Source organism: Dasypus novemcinctus, chromosome X, assembly GCF_030445035.2.
Source record: "Dasypus novemcinctus isolate mDasNov1 chromosome X, mDasNov1.1.hap2, whole genome shotgun sequence".
Lineage (NCBI taxonomy): Eukaryota > Metazoa > Chordata > Mammalia > Cingulata > Dasypodidae > Dasypus > Dasypus novemcinctus.
In genome coordinates this window covers 93,528,907-93,544,471 of record NC_080704.1, presented here as the reverse complement: position 1 = coordinate 93,544,471, position 15,565 = coordinate 93,528,907, and the positions used below count along the sequence as shown (strand labels likewise).

General features: G+C 35.5%; 1 protein-coding gene across 6 annotated transcripts in view; it reads left to right on the top strand.

The window, feature by feature from the left end:
* RPS6KA6 (ribosomal protein S6 kinase A6) overlaps positions 1–15,565 on the top strand; it is a 342,192-nt gene that overhangs the window by 198,927 nt on the left and 127,700 nt on the right. For all 6 annotated transcript variants that reach the window (XM_058291822.2, XM_071213112.1, XM_058291821.2 and 3 more), the window contains 4 exons: positions 13,383–13,485; positions 14,076–14,206; positions 14,650–14,772; positions 15,277–15,366. In XM_058291822.2, the coding sequence (XP_058147805.1) occupies positions 13,383–13,485; positions 14,076–14,206; positions 14,650–14,772; positions 15,277–15,366 (447 nt within the window). The remainder of the gene's footprint in view (positions 1–13,382; positions 13,486–14,075; positions 14,207–14,649; positions 14,773–15,276; positions 15,367–15,565) is intronic.

Sequence of the window (15,565 nt, the reverse complement as noted above, 5' to 3'; positions counted from 1 at the left end):
TACACCACATTAAGAGATTGAAGGAAAAAATTCACATGATCATCTCTATTGATACAGAAAAAGCATTCAACAAAATACAGTACCCTTTCCTGATTAAAAAAAATAGTTCAAAAGATAAGAGTAGAAGGAAAGTTCCTCAATATGATAAAGGGTATATATGAAAAACATTTAGCTAATATATCAATGGTGAAATTCTAAAAGCTTTCCCTCTAAGATCTCATATAAGAAAAGGATGCCCACTTTCATTGCTCTTATTTAACAATGGGTGAGAATTGCTTGCTCAAACACTTGGAGGCAAGAAAAAGGTATGAAAGGCATTGATGTGGAGACAGTGATCTGCTGAGGGCAGGGAGAGGGAAGAAGAGGTGTGACATGTGGGCATTTTCAGGACTTGGAGTTGTCCTGACTGATATTACAGGGACAGATGCAGCACATTATATACCCTGCCATAACCCACTGGAATGGACTTGGAGAGAGTGTAAGCTACAAAGTAAACTATAATCCATGCTGTGTAGCAGTGTTCCAAAATGTACTCATCAAATGCAATGAATGTGCCACATGGGTGAAAGAGGTTATTGATGTGGAAAGAATAGGGGGTGGTGAGTGGCGGTATATGGGAACCTCTTATATTTTTTAATGTAACATTTTGTGTGATCTATTTATCTTTAAAAAAAGATAATGAAAAATGTAAATAAATAAAAAAATTAAAAGGCATCCAAATTGGAAAGGAAGAAGTAAAAATATCACTGTTTGCAGCTGACATGATCTAATACATAGACAGTCCTGAGAAATCTACAACAAAACTTCTAGGGTTTATGAGTTCACTAAAGTGCCAAATTATAAGATGAATCTGCAAAAATCAGTAGCATTTCTGTACATCAATTCTAAGCAAACAGAAGGAAACAAAGAAAAAAAATACTATTTACAATAGCAACTAAAAGAATCAAATACCTAGGATAAAATTTAACTAAAGATGTAAAGGACTTTTATGCAGAAAACTACAAAATAATGTTAAAGGATATCAAAGAAGACTTAAATAAATGAAAGAATATTCACTGTTCATGGACAGGAAGACTAAACATCAATAAGAGTTCTATCCTACCCGAACTAATTTACATATTTAATGCAACCTGAATAAAAATTACCTCAGCAGTATTTACTGAATTTGAAAAGTTAACTATAATATTTATTTGGAAGGGCAAGGAGAACTGAATAGCCAAAAACATACTGAAAAAGAAAAAATAAAATAGAAGGAATCACACTACTTGACTTTAAAACATACTACAACTCTATAGTGGTCAAACTGCCTGGTATTGGCACAAGAGTAGATATACTGACCAATGGAACTGGATTGAGAATTCTGATATAGATCCTCACATATACAGTCAACTGATATTAGACAAGGTCATGAGTTAGTACTACATGTTGATAGGTGTATATCCAAGAGTCTTAGATCTTCAGGCTGTCCATGTGCCAGCTGGGCCCTGAATATCAACAAAATTGCAACACCTATTCTCCAGTTCATTGGACTCATCCAGGACAACTAACAAGGAGTAGATGATGGACAACCACCATACCAAGGAACCAAGAGAGTCTACAACTACAAGCAAGGGAATCCCACCCATCAGCCCAATGGAACCAAAGCCCCTTCTCAGTTAGAGGAGGAGTGGGCATCACCATCCCAGAATCCTCAGGATTGTGGTATGAACTGTCCACTAAAGTAGACCTATTGGTATTCTACAATAGATTTATAGTGATCCTAGCAATGGAAGAAATTATATCATTGATGTGGAGGCAGTGGTCACTGGAGGTTCTATGGCAGGAATAGGGAAAACAAGGTATAATATGGGGGACTTTTGGGGACTTGGGAATTGTCCTGAATGACATTGCAATGACAGATATAGGCCATTATATATTTTGCCATAACCTACAGAATTCTGTGGGAGAGAGTGTAAACTACAAAGTAAACTATAATCCATGCTTAGTGGCAGTGCTTCAAAATGTGTTCATCAATTGCAATGAATGTGCAACAGTAATGAAGGATGTTGTTAAAGTGGAAAAATGTGGTAAGTGTTGAGAGTGGTGTATATGGGAACCCCATTTTTTTTAGTGTAACATTCATGTAATCTAAGTATCTATTATCTTTTATATATATATATATACATATATATATATATAAATTGCATAGTATTGGCATAAGGATAAGGATAGACATACTGACTAGTGGAAGTGAATTGAGAGCTTATCCATTGATACCCACATATACAGTCAACTGATATTCAACAAGCCCACCAAGCCCATTCAACAATGGCATCTTCAACAAATGGTGCTACGAGAACTGGATATCCATATCCAAAAGAAGGAGAGAGGAGCACCATCTCACAGCATATACAAAAATTAACTCAAGATGGATCAATGACCTAAATATAAGAGCCAAGACAGTAAATATCTTAGAAGATAATGTAGGGAAGTATCTGCAGGATCCTGTGTTAGGAAATAATTTCGTGACCTTTATTCCCAAAGCACTAGCAATGAAAGAAAAAATAGATAATTTTGATCAAAATTAAAAACTTTTGCACCTCAAAGGAGTTTGTCAAGAAAGTGAAAAGGCAGCCTACTAAATGGAAGAAAAATATTTGGTAACCATATATCTAATAGGGGCCTAATATCTGGAATATGTAAAGAAATCCTATACCTTGAAAATAAAAAGACAACCCACTTTAAAAATTGGGAAGTGAGTTGAATACATGCTTCTCCAAAGATATACAAATGACTAAAAAGCATATGAAAAGATGCTCAACATCACTAGCTATTAAGGAAATGCAAATCAAAACCCACAATGAAATATCATCTTACAACCATTAGACTGGTGGCTATTAAAAACAAAAACAAAAACAGGACTACAAATGTTGGAGAGAATGTGGAGGAATGGGAATCATTATCCAGTGCTGGTCAAAATGTAGAGTGGTGCAGCCATTGTGAAGGACAGTTTGGCCGTTCCTCAGGAAGGTAATTATAGAACTGCCATATGATCCAGCAATCCCACTGCTGTCTATATACCCAGAAGATTTGAAATCAGGGACATGAAGAGATATATGCATACCAATATTCATAGTGGCATTATTCATTATTGCCAAATGTTGGAAAAAAACAAATGTCCATCAACAGATGAATGGATAAACAAATTGGGGTATATACATGTAATGGAATATTACTCAGCTCTAAGAAGGAATGCATTATTAACACATGGGATGACATGGATGAATATTGAAGACGTTTTGTTGAGTGAAGCAAGCCAGACACTGAAGGACAAATATTACATGACATCACTGATATGAATAAAGCAAATTGAGCAGACTCACAGAGATAGAGTCTCTGGAAGATAGGTTTACAGGAGACAGAAAGGGAGAAGGTTGTGAGTCAATGCCCATATGGGCAAAATCTATGATAAAGTGGAAATGTGTCATTGTGCAGTGGAAAGGCATAACAGTGGTGCAGTGATGCTATTGGGTTGGGCAGTGCTGATCTGTGAGGAGGGGAGAGTGGATTGGGCTGTCAGTGGAACTGGTTTAATCCTTTTATTTTGATGTCCGGGTCATGCATGACAGGGCTCACTTGTGGCAGCCTTCTGAGGAGTGTAGTCTTTACCTTGTAATTGTGTGTTGTATCAGTGGATGGGAGACTCACATAATGAACAGGAAGGTGTTGGCATCCCATCCTAGTAAGTCCTGCTATCTCAAATAGAGAGGCAGGAGTCTCTCCAGAGCATTGACCATGCTTAATAGGGGAGGACAGGCCAGTATGCCAAGCCCTCAATGTTATAGCAAGTAACATTGAATCTTGTCATTCAGTGAGTTATTCTTGGTGGTTACTGTGGGTCCTGAGGAGAGGGGAAGGGAGGAATAGAATAGATGGAACGTGGGAAATTTTTGGGTCAATGGAATCGTTCTACATGATCTTGCAATGACAGATGCAGACCACGCTAAATTTCATCAAAATTTATAAAAGTGTATGGTCCAATATATCAATGTAAAACATTGATCATGGTTAGTAGTAATGTTTCAATATTTGTACATCAATTGTAACAAATGTGCCATCCACATGTAAAATGTTTTTAATAGGGGACAGGGGGAATGAGGGAGGATGTTGGGTATATGGGAATCACCTATATTCTGTGACTTTTATGTAACCTAAAGTTTCTTTGAAGACAACATGAAAATATAAGATGCAGGGGAATAAACGGAAGAAAATCTTATAGTACAAACAAGAAAACAGATCTTAGAGTGATGAAAGACATAATGTAATTTTTTAAAATTTTGTGTTTTTAAATTATTTTTATTTGAATATTTTTTAAAATTCATGTTTTAGTCATTATTTTTAAAAACATCATTATTTCATTTTCCTGTTCATTTCATTTGGTTATTTTATTGACTTCAATTGAAGAGGTTTTAGATCACAGAAGGGTTAGAACTGCAGCAGGGAGCATCATTGGTGCAGGGTGTCAGAGATGGGGGATGCATGGGAGGAAGTTCAACTGGAGCATACCTATAAGGCATATGAGTGTTTTCAAATGTTCATGGGGTGTTTTTTAATAGTTGTAAACACATACTTTATTTTTTTACACTTTTTATTAATGTTAATAGATTACAAAGAACGTTACATGAAAAAACATAAAAAAAGAGGTTCCCATATACCCCACTCCCCACCTCCCACCCCATCATTTTCATAAATTGTATTGTTTTAAAGATATATATATATATCACAAAAATGTTACATTAAAATATATAAGCTGTTACTGTATATCTCCCCCCCACTCCACTCTTCCCGCACCAACAACCTCCTCCATCATTGTGGCACACTCATCGCACTCAGTGAACTCATTTTGGAGCACTGCTGCACCACATAGATAATAGTTTACCCTGTAGTTCACACTCTTCCCCAGTACATTCAGTGGGTTATGGCAGGATATATAAAGTCCAGCATCGGACACTGCAGTATCATTTAGGATAATTCGAAGTCTCAAAAACGCCCCCACATCACACCTCTTCTTTCCTCTCCCAGCCCTCAGCAACTACTGCAGCCACTTTCTCCACCTCAATGCTACAATTTCTTTTATTGCTAGTCATGATAGTTTTGTATTAGAGTATCAGTAAGTCCACTCTAGTCCATATTTTATTCCTCCATTCTGTGGACCTTGGGAAGGTGATGTCCACTCCATCTCTCGATAAAGTGGGGGCTTAGATTCCACATGGATGATGAATGCAATTCCTCTGCTTGCAGTTGTTGGCACTCTTGATTCCCTGGTATGGTGGTTTGACCAAATTGACCTATTTCACCTCCGTGTTAACTAGGTAGGTTCAATGAACCAGAGAGTAGGAGTCCCAACTCTGCTGAGACTCAGAGCCCAGCTGGCACATGGACAGTCCAGAGATTCAAGTCCCCTGAGTATGCACCATCCCTAGTGCCAACCACAGGTTCAGTAAAAGTGGATATTCACACACTATAGGCAAGGCAGAGACCTCTGTAGTTTGGTGCCCAGACAGTGGGCCCTATTGGGAAGTTATACTCCCACTGTGACAGAGTTGTACTCAGTTGTGGTTTCCCTACACACAGTTCTCCTGCCCCTTCTATTTGAACCTATAATTAGTGCTAGAGTTGACAGGTGTATGCACAAGACACTTAAATCTTTGGGCTGTCCATGTGCCAGCTGGGCCCTAAATCACAAGAGAGTTGCAACACCTATTCTCCAGTTCATTGGACTCACCCAGGACAACAAGGAGATGGTGATGGACAATGACCATCCCAAGGAACAGAGAGAGTCTGCAACTGTAAGCAAGAGAGTCCCATCCATCTGCCCTAGAAGATCTAAGTCCCCTCTCAATTAGAGACAGAGTGGGCATCACCATCCCAGAATCCTCTGGATTGGGGAATGAACAATGAACTAGAGTTGACTTACTGATATTCTACAATAGATTTTTTCATGTTTCTAGCAATGGAAGAACTTTATTATCTGGAGGCAGTTGCCTTGGAGATTCTGAGAGACGGGAAAAGGAAAAACAGGTGTAATATGGAGGCATTTTCAGGACTTGAGAATTCCTGAATGACATTGTAATGACAGATACAAGCCATTATATATCCTGATATAACTTATAAAATTGTGTGGAAGAGAGTGTAAACTAAAATGTAAACTACTATCCACACTTAATGGCAATGATCCAAAATATGTTCCTCAATTGTTACAAATTTACCACACTAATGAAGGGCGTTGTTAATGTGGGAAAATGTGGGAGGGATTGGGAGCAGGGCATTTCGTGCCCCCTTATTTCCATATACATATATTTGTTGGGTTTTCCATTTCTAAAAAGAAGGTTTTTGGAATTTTGATTGGGATTACTTTGAATCTATAAATCACTTTGGTTAGGTTTGACAGCTTAATGATATTTAGTCTTCCAACCTATGGCTATGGAATTTCCTTTCATTTATTTAAATGACCTTTGATTTATTTTATCAATGTTTTGTAGTTTTCAACATACAAATCATTTACAACCTTGGTTAGCTTTATTCCTAGATATGTGAATCTTGTGCTTGGAGGATTTTTTTTTCTTGATTTCTCCTTATTATTGATTGTTTGCATATATAAACACTACTGATGTTTCCATGTTGATCTTGTACCCTGCCACTTCACTGAATTCATGAATTAGCTCTAGGAGCTTTCTTGTAGATTTTTCAGGATTTTCTGAATATATGTTTATTTCCTCTGCAAATAGAGAGTGTTTTACTCCTATTCCAATTTGAAAGTCTTTGATTTCTTTTTCTTGTCTAATTGGTCTGGTAATAATTTCCAGTAAAATGTTGAATAACTGTGGTGACAGTGAGCAACTTTGTCTACTTCCTGATCTTAGAGGCAAAGCTTCCAATCTTTCACCCTTAAGTAGGATGTTACTTAAGGATGTTACTTAAGGCAGAGGATATTCCCTTCTTATCCTAGTTTTCTTAGTGTTTCTATCAAGAAGAGGTACTGGGTTTTGTCATCTGCCTTCTTAGTATCAGTTGAGATGATCATGTGATTTTTTCTCCCCTTCATTATGTTAATGTGGTATATTGTATTAATTGATTTTCTTATGTTGAACCAACCTTGCATACCAGTGATATATCCCATTGATCGAGGTGTGTAGTTTTTTAACATGCTGTTGGACATGGTTTGCTAGTATTTTGTTGAGTATTTTTGCATCTGTATTCATGAGATATTGTTCTGTAGTTTTCATTTCTTGTGGTATCATTAGCTGGCTTCCATATGAGGGTGAAGTTGGTCTTGTAGAATGAATTTGGGAGTGTTCCCTCCTTTTCAAATTTTATAAAAAGTCTGAGCAGAACTGGAGTTAAGTCTTCTTGGAGTGTTTGGGAGAACTCCCCTGTGACGCCATCTGGTCATGGGCTTTTCTTTGATTGGAGGGTTTTGATTACTGGCTCAATATCTTTACTGTAATTGGTTTGTTAAGATCTTCTGTTTCTTCCTGAGTCAACGTAAGTAGGCTGTGTGTTTCTAAGAATTTGTTCATTTCATCTAGTTTATCTATTTTATTATTATACAGTTATAAATAGTATTATCTTACAGTCCTTTTTGTTTATCATTCAATAGTAATGTCCCGCTTTTCATTTCTTTTTTTCATTATTTGTATCCTTTCTCTTTTTTTCTTTGTCAGTCTAGCTAAATATTTGTCCATGTTCTTGATATTTTCAAAGAACCAATTTTTGGTTGGGTTAATTCTCTCTATTGAGTTTTGTTTTGTTTTCTGTTTCATTTATCTCCATACTCATCTTTATTTCCTTCCCTTTTCACCATTTGGGGTTCATTTTCATTTATTTTTCTAGTTCTAGTTTTGAAGATAGGTCTCTGAATTAAAGTCTTTCTTTTCTTCTGCTCATTTTCTCTCCTAATTGCATCTGCTCATTGTCTCTGCTAATCTTCCTTAGGAGGCATTGGGAACCAAACTGGGGACCTCCCATGTGGGAGGCAGGTGCCAACCATGTGAACTACATCCACTCCTTGCTCATTGTGCCAGCTTATTGTGTCTGCTTGTTTTTCAGCTCATCATGTCATCTCATTGCATCATCTTCTTGCTTCAGCTTGCTGTACCAGCCTATCACATCAGCTTGCTGCCTTGGTTGTCTTTTTCAGGAGGCACTGAGAACCAAATCCAGGACCTCCCAGGTGGGAGGCAGGTGCCCATCTGCTTGAGACATATCCTCTCCTCTTCTTTTTTAATGTAAGCATTTAGAGCTATAAATAGTCCTCTTAACACTGTCTTCACTACATCCCTTAATTTTTCTTTTTTCTTTATTTTTTTCTTTTATTTTTAAAGAACTTTTAGATTATACAAATATTACACCAAAAATAAATAAACAAATATGCAAGAATAGTCAGACATAGCAGCTGTGAACAGCAGAGGAAGCATAGAGAAATTGAGAGGTGATTAATTTTTTGTCTGGTTGTCTGGTTTTTGTTTTATTATTATTACTATGCTTATTGAAATAATGAAAATGCTCTAATACTGATTGAAGTGATGAATACACAATTGTGTGATTATTCCAAATACCATTGATTGTACACTTTGGAGGGATTGTATGCTTTACAAATATGTATCAATAAAATTCAATTGATTTGCTTAAAATAAATAAAATACAGGGGATTCCCATATACTCCACCCTCTCCCCCACCATAGTTTTCCCCAATAAGAACATCTTCCCTTACTGTAGTATATTAGTTATAATTGATGAACACCTATTGAAGCATTGCCACTAACCCATGGTCTATAGTTTACATTATGGTTTTCACTTTGCACCACACAATTTTACAGGTTTTGACAAAATGTATAATGGCCAGTATCTGTCATTGCAATTTCCAGCAGTATAATTCCAATATCCCCAAAATGCCCCATGTTACACTTATTCTTTCCTCTCCCTCCCCTCAGAGCCTCTGTGGCCACTGTCTTTATATCAATGTTGTAAAAACTTCCATTGCTAGAATAATAATAAGTCCACTTTAATCCATAATTGCATTCTTCCCTTATGTTTGTTCATTCCTGAATCTTGAGGATTTGGGGATGGTGATGCCTACTCTGCTTCCAATTGAAATGGGGCTTAGATCCCATGGGGCAGATGAATGGAGCTGTCTTGCTTGCAGTTGTAGATACTGCTTTTTTGGGATGGGCATTTTCCATTATCATCCTTTTGTTAGTTATCCTGGGCATTTCTGATGAACTGGAGAGTAGGTATTGCCTGCAACTCTAGAATACATGGGCAGTGCCTAGTGAAGCAGAACAGACCAGTATGCTAAGCACTTGTTATTGATGCTTGTACTTATGAACCTTAATCTTGTAAAGTTGAAACTTAGCCTAGTGTTCTATATTGCCTAAGTGTTAGCAACTAAAAACCTCCTTGTTGCTCAAATGTGGCCTCTCCCTAAGCAAAATTCAGCATATCAACTCATTTCCTTTCTCCCTGGTGTGGGACATGAATCCCAGGGTTGAGCCTCCCTGGCACCGACATGCCAACTAGTTATGCATTTGGAAAAATACCTTGACCAATAGGGGGAAATATTAAATACAAGTGAGGATTTTTTTTTTTAGTATATAGATGATTCTTTTCTTTGTAATCTGAGAATATTTGTCTTTTAACTGGAATATATAGTACATTTGCATTTTAATGAGTTTTATTGATGCATATTAATAAAGCATACAGTCTATCCAAAGCATACCGTAATGATATTTGGTATAATCACATAGTTGTGCATTCATCAATTCAATTATTATTAGAGTATTTTCATTATTCCAGTATGATTAGTAATAATAAGCAAAAAACAGACAAAAAAAAACTGTATGCCTTAATATTCACGTCTCAATCTCTCTGAGCTTCTCCTACCATACATAGCTGCTATTTTATTTCTGTCTCTCTGATTTACTTTGTACATTCATATTTTTCTTTTCTTAAGCATTTTTTCAATTTTATTGATACATAATCATAAAGCATAAATCCATCCAAAGAATACAATCTTTGGTATTTGGTATAATCACATATTTGTGCATTCATTACCCCAATCACTCCCAAAGCACTTTCACTATTCCAATAATAATAAACTAAAACCAAACAAATAAACAAAACTCATCACCTCTCAGTCTCTCTATGCCTTACCTGTTATATGTAGCTGCTATTCTTTTTCCTTCTAATATATTTGTATATATATTTTATAAAAACTGTCTTACATATGCAACATCACCCATATTCATGTTTTACATGAAGTTTTACTATCTCATACTGTCCCATGTTACAGTTTTAAGCTTTCCTTCTAGTAATATACATGACCTTATATGTTTCTTTTCAACCACTGTCATACCCATGCAGTAGCACTGCTACTTACAAATAAAATAATAATCTTTAACCATTCTACTCATTTCCAAAGATTTACAAATAACCTTTTTTAACAATTCTCCATGGATTAACCCCTGAACACACCCATTCTCATCTGATATCAGAAGCTAAGCTGGGTTGGGCCTGGTTAGTCTTTGGATGGGAAACAAATGAGTATTTATGGCTAAGAGGTTTCAAAGTGAGTCAGGAAGTTATTCAAGAAGTTATGCTTGTGCACTTCTCAGGAGGAAAACATTGACTGTCACAGTAAATAGTGCCTCAAATAGGGGGGCTCTTGAGGGCTTCAGAGACATCTAGACACTATAACCAAGGCAGACAACCCTAGGAATTTGGTACCTTGTCAGTGGCCCATACTTTGGAATATATGATAACCTAATCCCAAATGTATCAGAGTTAGAGTTATTTATAATTTTCTTACACATGGTTCTTATGCCGTTATATGAACATTTAATTAGCACTATAACTATTAAATATATGTCCCAGAGACTTAAATCTTCCAGGTGTTCATATGCCATGTGAGCCTTAAATTTTCCCATGTTATTTTCTTCATTTTCACTTTCATTTGCTCCAAGGTATTTTCTAATTTTGCCTGTGATTTCTTTTTTATTCTGTTGATTGGTTAATAGTATTTTATTTAATCTCTACGTATTTCTCAATTTTCCATTTCTCCCTGTTATTGATTTCTAGCTTCTTTGTGTTGTAACAAGGGTATATACATTGTATGATTTCAATATTTTTTAATTTATTGTGCCTTAAACTATGCTCTACCCTAGAGAATGACCCATTTGTACTTGAAAAGAATGTGTATTCTCATTTTGTTGGGTGAAGTTTTCTATGTATGTCTGTTAGATCTTGATGGTTTGAGTATTGTTCAAGTCTTGTATTTCCTTCTTGATCTTCTGACTGAAAGTTCGATTCATTATTGTATGTGGTATATTAAAGTCTTCTATAAAGCATATATTGGTGTGCTTGAGGGTTTCCTAGAGGTGTCTTAGGCTATTTTTTTTTCTTTTTACACTTTTTCTTTCTGCTTCTCATCCTAACTCACTTCAAATATCTTGTCTTTGAGTTCACTTATTCTTTTTTCTGCCAACTCCACTCTGTTTTCAATACCTTCCTGGAAATGTTTCATTTCCGTTACTGTGATCTTCAACACCAGTAAATCTGTTTAATTCCTTTTTAAAATTTTCTATCTCTTTACTAATATTCTCATATTGCTCATTCATTGTTTTCCTTATATCTTTTAGTTACTTCTCTATTTTCCCTCATCTTCTTGAGTATATTTATATAATTTTATTAAAGACTTTGTTCAGTATGTCCACATTCTGGTCTTCTTCAGTGGTGTTTTCTGGACTTTTATCCTCTTCCTATGAATGAACCATCATTTTGTTTCTTTGTTTGTATTGTACTCTTTTGTTACACATTGTACATTTTAATATTTAAAATGTTATATCTGGAATTTTTCCACTCAGATATCTGTTTCTTGATTTTGTGAGTAGCTACTGATAAGACAGAGATTTTATTGAGTGCCAGACCTCCTATAAGGAAAGTCTGCCCACAGTGAATGCAGTGTACATGTTTTCCCTGTCTTCCTGGCCTCTGTTTTGTCTCAGATTTTGCTTCCTAGTTTTTTTTTTGGGGGGAGTTCCCCTGTTTATGGGAGTTTGGTTGTCCCCTCCTTTTATTAGGAGACAGACCTCCCTTTCGCTAGTATTTGAAATCAGCAAGGCTTTGCCCCACACTGTCACCTCTATACACATCTTTGTTGTATCAAGCTGCTTTTGTTTTGAGGGCAACTTCTGTGAGGAAGGGCATACTGGAGAGGACTTTCCCGAGTCAATCTTTCCCAGCTTAAATGGGGCCATTGACTCATGGAGGGGCTGAATATGGTCCCCAAAATGCCCTGGAGAGGGGTTTACAAAGGTCACCAAGATTTTCTTCCAGTGTTCCCTAAAGGTGAAATTTCTTGGCCTGCTCCTCAAATGTGCCTTTCAACTAAGTGTCCCCCAGAGCCCTAAGGAAACACATCATCTTTAAGTTTCCTCTGCCGTGACATTTGTCTAGGGCAAGTTGAAACCATGGCCTCTCTCAGAACCAGGATCCCAGTGATCCAAATATGATAATCAAAAGCCATGATCTGCAGCGATGCCCAGAGATGTACTCACCAGATGCAATGGATGTGTCATGATGATGGGGGAGAGTGTTATTATGGGGAGAGTGGTGGGGTGGGGGCGGTGGGGGTGAATGGGGACCTCATATTTTTTAATGTAATATTTTTTAAAAAATGAATAAATAAAATTTAAAAAATAAAATAAAATAAAGATGCAAACATTAAAAAAAAAAAAGCCATGATAGTTGATCGGCCATACCTACCTCTGGCCTTGGGGAAGAAGATTTTTACATCCCTTCTGTCACCAGCAAGCTATCCAGGGTCTGAACCCCATGGCAGCCTGTTGTGAGAGTGGGGGTTGAATACCAGGACTATCCACAGAAACAGAACAATTTACTGTTCTATACTGTGATCTATCAGTCTCTTCCTTCCTCTCTTCCCTGGAAGCTGTACAATATTCTTCTAGCCTCTGGAGATTCAAAATAGTTGTTGTAAATAGTTCCTGACTGTTTAATTGTTGTTCTGGTTGAAGGACTGCATCCTGGAGCTTCCTACTCTGCCATCTTTCTACAGTCCTCCTCAAATAAGTTTTTGATAATGAAAATTGAACATCTTTATTCTTTGGCATCACTGTGGCTTCACTACTGTGTTTTTTTATCTCATTTCTTTTTGTATATTATCTCTTAAATTTTTCAAATTTGGTTAACTTATCTGAAGGCTGATGAAATTTCAGTTATAAAATTGTGAGTGTTCTGTTAATGTCTATGAATATTATGGTTTTCTTTCTCTTAGAAAATATAATAATTTTTAATATGTTTTTGCATTTTCTCACTGCTTCTTCTAGAAATTATATAAAAGAGAAGTTCAACCTCCTTTCAAGCCAGTTTCTGGAAAACCAGATGATACTTTTTATTTTGATGCTGAATTTACTGCAAAAACACCTAAAGGTAATGCATATTTACATGGAAAACTAAGGCTCTTATTCAATTAGGTGGTTAAAAAATAACCTAGCTACTTATGTAGAAAGAAAAAATGGTAAGTTGGCAGATGGTTGGTTTGTGTTTTCTGGATGTATGGATCCTTATATGCCACATTTCTTGGGCAACTATCTAGTAGAGACTTTATGTGGCAAATATTTATCAAGGAAGTAGCAACTCAGGCAAAGTGTGGTGATTTTTCTTCTTTTATATGCCTTTTGACATGCTAATGTATTAGAGAATTAGAAGCAAAACATGAGATCTATCACTCTTAGAGCACATAGTATTTAACACAGTTTGCTTTTAATGGCCACTGTTCAATATATTAATTCAGCAAATACTTAATGCCTACTATGTACAAAACTTGAGGTTTCAGTAGAGGACAGATAGACAAAAATTACTGCCCACACAGAATATACATGCTAGTGGTGGGGAGACATAATTTACATACATGTAATGTATGTCAGTTGGCAACATTTAATAATGTTAAAAGAAATGCTGTCATTTTATATCAGACAGTCCTGTGTACACCTAATAAAATGTACTTATTTCAACATTAGATTCTCCTGGCTTGCCAGCTAGTGCTAATGCTCATCAGCTCTTCAAAGGATTCAGCTTTGTTGCAACTTCTTTTGCAGAAGAATATAAAATCACTCCTATCACAAGTACAAATGTATTACCAACCATTCAGGTAACTTCCATTTAAGCAGATTATTTCATTTTGGGATACTTCTCTGATTAAATAGCTATTGCTAAGGATTTTCAATAGATTTTTTTAAGTGAGTTTTAAATTTTTGTTTACCTCTATGCATAATCTTTCATTAAAAAGGTCTCATATATTTTGGGGGAATAAAGCATTAGTTATCCTTGGTTACATTTATGCTGTCTCTTTGGTATGAAAATGGAATAGTGATGAATAAGTTGGCAGATTTCTTGTATTGAACTCAGGACTCAGAGAGCCTACAATTTAGGATTACTCAGAATCTGCTTAAGCCTTTTATAAATATTGATAAACATCTCTAAAATGAGTCATTTTTTAAAAAAAGATATATGATGGACATATTTTTGGAGATATAATAAAAACTTATGAAAGCTATTTTATTCTCCTTAGTGTTTTACCTTTTTTTTAAACAGATAAATGGAAATGCTGCACAATTTCGTGAAGTGTATGAATTGAAAGAGGATGTTGGTGTTGGTTCCTATTCTGTTTGCAAGCGTTGCATACATACAACTAACAATATGGAATTTGCAGTAAAGGTGTTTTCTTATCTATGAGCCTTATTTTTTGTTTTATTTATATAGTTTAATTATAGTTTGACAGGCATTGTCAGTGGGGTAATTGGAAAAAATAAAGATAAGATGATAAGGAAAACAACTAAGACTTAATATTTCCATGTGAATTACTTTCCATGGATTTATTTTGAAGAAATAGTGTACTTTATGAATATTTTACTTTTGAATAGTTTTAATTTTAATGTATTATATTAAGGTTGAGCAATTGTGATGATTACCATCACATTTGGATCCCATCATTTACTATAGTTTTAGTTAAGTGGAATATAATGTTAAAGATAGTACTCCAGTTCATTTTGTTTAGATTTACTTATAGGAAATTTTTGAATGTCAAAATGATATAAAGTAAGCATCATTCTTGAGTTTTTAAGTATTTGATTAAAGATAAAGCCAAATTTAAAATTTTGCTCAATTTTATACAAAGAAAATAATTTTCTTCTGAAATTTTTCTCTTGCTTTATTTCTTAGATCATTGACAAAAGTAAGAGAGACCCTTCAGAAGAAATTGAAATTTTGATGCGCTATGGACAACACCCTAACATTATCTCTTTAAAGGATGTAAGTATTTTAAATTTTATGTATCAGCTAAACTAATGATGTTATGGCTTGTCACTTTAATTTTCTTATGAAAATGTTGTGTGTAATACATTTCTTTCCTGCTACAAAATCTCAAGATCCTTAAATTTGCCATTTCAATTCTTTATTTCTACATTCTTTATGCATAACTCTCTTACAGACTGTCAAAAAGGAACTGTGA